General features: G+C 38.6%; 1 protein-coding gene across 1 annotated transcript; it reads left to right on the top strand.

The window, feature by feature from the left end:
- Positions 1 to 1,451: 1,451 nt before the first annotated feature.
- LOC149551757 (uncharacterized) lies at positions 1,452 to 2,042 on the top strand. The gene has a single exon (XM_089790133.1). The coding sequence runs from the start codon at positions 1,452 to 1,454 to the stop codon at positions 2,040 to 2,042; it is 591 nt and encodes a 196-aa protein (XP_089646259.1).
- Positions 2,043 to 3,039: the final 997 nt, after the last annotated feature.

The following is a 3,039-nucleotide window of genomic DNA, read 5'->3' as shown; positions in this document are numbered from 1 at the left end:
ATCAGAGGAGGGACTATGACTTTCCACTTTGAACTGGATGCTATCATCAGATTTTATGCTCTCTTCATCTGATTTAGCTAGAGCTATGTGTTTTCTCCTTTGTCTCTTCTCCATCTCATCAACTTGTGTAGCTTTCCCAACTTTATCTTCTTTTGGTTTGGCTACTTCTTGAGCTTTCTTAGCAATAGCTCTTGTGCTAGTTTAAGTAGCTAGAAGTACAGGCTTAGGTTTTGCAACCTTCTTTGTTTTGCTAACTGCTAGAGCTTTAGACTTTCTTTTCTTCTCAGTGGCTATAGGTGCTTCACTAGATTCTTCTCCCTTGGCACCTTCTTCAAGCTCAACTTCCTCTTCTCTTTCATCTTCTCCCCAACCTTGTGTTAAGGCCAGTGGTGCTTGGGCTGGTTTATCATCTTCATCATCATCATCATCATTACCTTCTTCTTCTTCTTCTTCTTCTTCTTCGTTTTGCCCTTCATCAAATTTTTCTTTTAGTTTCTTGACAATCTTATTCTTCTTCCTTATCACTGATGTTGTCATTAGATCCATAGTGATTTTTGATTTGGCAACATCATAGTTTCCAAAGGCAGTGGCCTTACCATCTACTTCTTCTACAAGAAAAATTGTAATTGCTGTAGATGCCTCATCCACATTGATTTCATATCCTAAGGGTCTCAACCATCTAACCCTTGGTACTGCAGCCTATACATATGTGAAATTAGTATCAACTAGAAAGAAAAGATTATTAAAATGTTTCTCCACTAGTGACACTGGTATCCTGTATCTCTGTTTCATTGACTTCTTAAAGTCCTAAAAATAGATAGTCATGATAGACTCAAAGTTCTCTCCCATTTGCTCAATGAATTCTCTTATCTGTACTACAATGGACTTGTTTTTCTTCCATGAAACTTTTCCAAAGGAAATGTGTTCTGCACATAGAAAAATATACATGCAATTATTGATCCAAACTTGCATTGTGCACTCTTGGTTTTCCTTATGGCTCCCAAATTTTTTGAAAGTTGTTGTAATTGAAGCTCGATAAGGTCATAAGTATGATCCTTCTTCACTATCTTATATCCCACATCAACCACTATACAAGGTACACTATTCAATTTGCTTGATTCAAAGAACATATGTACAATAATCCTTACTACAAAAGCAATTAGGGGACCTATGATAGTATCAATTGTCATCCCCCTTTTATTCCACACCACTCTTGTGTTCTTCTCAATAACTACTTTGTCATCACTCCTCATTGTTTTAGGTTGGTCTAGGGTTGGATACCCTATTACCCTTTTCACAATATTCTTGTTTATATTGATGGGTCTATCATCTAGCCTTACTAAGTTATCATGTATTCTACATAAAACAATCTTGATCCAACTTTCAGAGCTTTCAGAATCTGTGATGATGACAACTTGCATGAAGAGCTCACTCATCTTCGTCAAGTATTCATGTTAAATGGATATTCTCACAGGCAGATCTCTAAGGCTATCAACCGAGCCAAGTCCTTCTTTCTTTCTAGGTGTACCCTTAGTCCTCCGCCCAACCAGCCTCCCCGGTTTGCCACCCTTCCTTTTGTTGATGGCATCTCTCAGAAGTTGGCCAAGATCTTATCTAAAAAGGGTCTTCATACTGCTTTCAAACCCCTTTCGCAGTTACGTCATCGAGTTCCTCCCCTTAAGGACACCAAAGACTCTTTCCTCGAATCGGGAGTCTACAAGATTGAGTGCTCTTGTGGGGCCCCTTACATAGGGGAAACAGGCCGTTCTTTTCGTACCAGAATTCGGGAGCATGGTGCAGATATCAGACATGATAGAACCCATAAATCTGCCCTTGCTGAACATTCTGCGGCCACCAAGCATCACATTTGTCTGGAGGCCGCCAAAATTCTTTCCAAGGAGGATAACTTCTTCAAAAGAAAACTTAAGGAAGCTATTGAAATTAACTATCATCCCATCAACCTCAATCGAGATGATGGATGGTCCATTAGCTTGTCTTGGCAACCTCTCCTGGGCTCGCTCAAGACTCAGCATCACCCTTGATGCTTCTCGAGCTATCCTGCCCCCCCGGGTTTGTCCCCTAGCCTCCCCCTGTCACTCCCCCATTTTGGCCCATCCGGTTTATGGGGGAGCCCCCCCCCCCCCCCCCATAAACCCCCCCCCCCCCCCCCCCTTTTTCGTCTCCAGTCTCCTGGCCCCACCTCATGGTCTCCGAGCTCCTTCCTCCTCATATTCTCTGTGCTCTTTTCTCAGGTTGCTTCCTGTTGTCTCTCTTTTTGCATTCCGTCTTAGCCGTCTGTGTCGCTCTAACCCTATAGCTCGTTCCTGTGCCGGTGGTTTCAGCCTTGGGTCTACCATCTTGATGTTTTTGTTTTTTATTTTTTCCTCATTTATTCATTCATGTTTTACTTTTTATCTCCTTGTACTTATCTTCTTTATTCTAGGTTGGTTCCAGTGTTGTGGTTGTTTCGCACTTGGCATATTTACGCATTTTCTTTTAGTAGCATGTGTGGTTTTTAGGTCCGATCTATTTATTTAGTTTTTTGCTCCTGAGTTTTTCATCTTGTGTATAGCTTCTTTATTTTGGTATCGGGGCCTTTCTAATATTTCTCCTCTTGTTCTTTCTCTTGGGGTTTAAAAAATATTTTTTTGGCTTGTTCAATTTTTTAGATTTAGTTGTATATAAGTTCTTAATTTTTTGCACATGCTTTTATTTATTAACTTTTGTTCTTTTATTTATTTATGTTAGGGTTTGAGCCTTTTTTTATTTTTTTATTTTTTATTTATCTAATACTTAATTTTTTATAAGTCCTAATTTTTGCATTTTCAACCTCTTAGTTTTTTATTCTTTCTCATATTCGTGTGCTTCCCCCCTTTCTCACGCTGATCCTTAATTTCTTAATTTTTTATTTATCTACTTATTTATTTATTTTTTAAGTTTTATTGAGTTATTTATTTTTTATCATTTCTTAATGCATATTAATAATTCCTTTACATCTATGCTCATTATCTGCATTTTTTCATATGATTGGTTATTCTG

This window comes from Cupressus sempervirens, chromosome 6 (genome assembly GCF_028749045.1).
Source record: "Cupressus sempervirens isolate cs-2001-9-10 chromosome 6, ASM2874904v1, whole genome shotgun sequence".
Classification (NCBI taxonomy): Eukaryota; Viridiplantae; Streptophyta; class Pinopsida; order Cupressales; family Cupressaceae; genus Cupressus; species Cupressus sempervirens.
The sequence above is the reverse complement of the archived record's forward strand: the minus strand, read 5'-3'. Positions and strand labels throughout refer to the sequence as shown.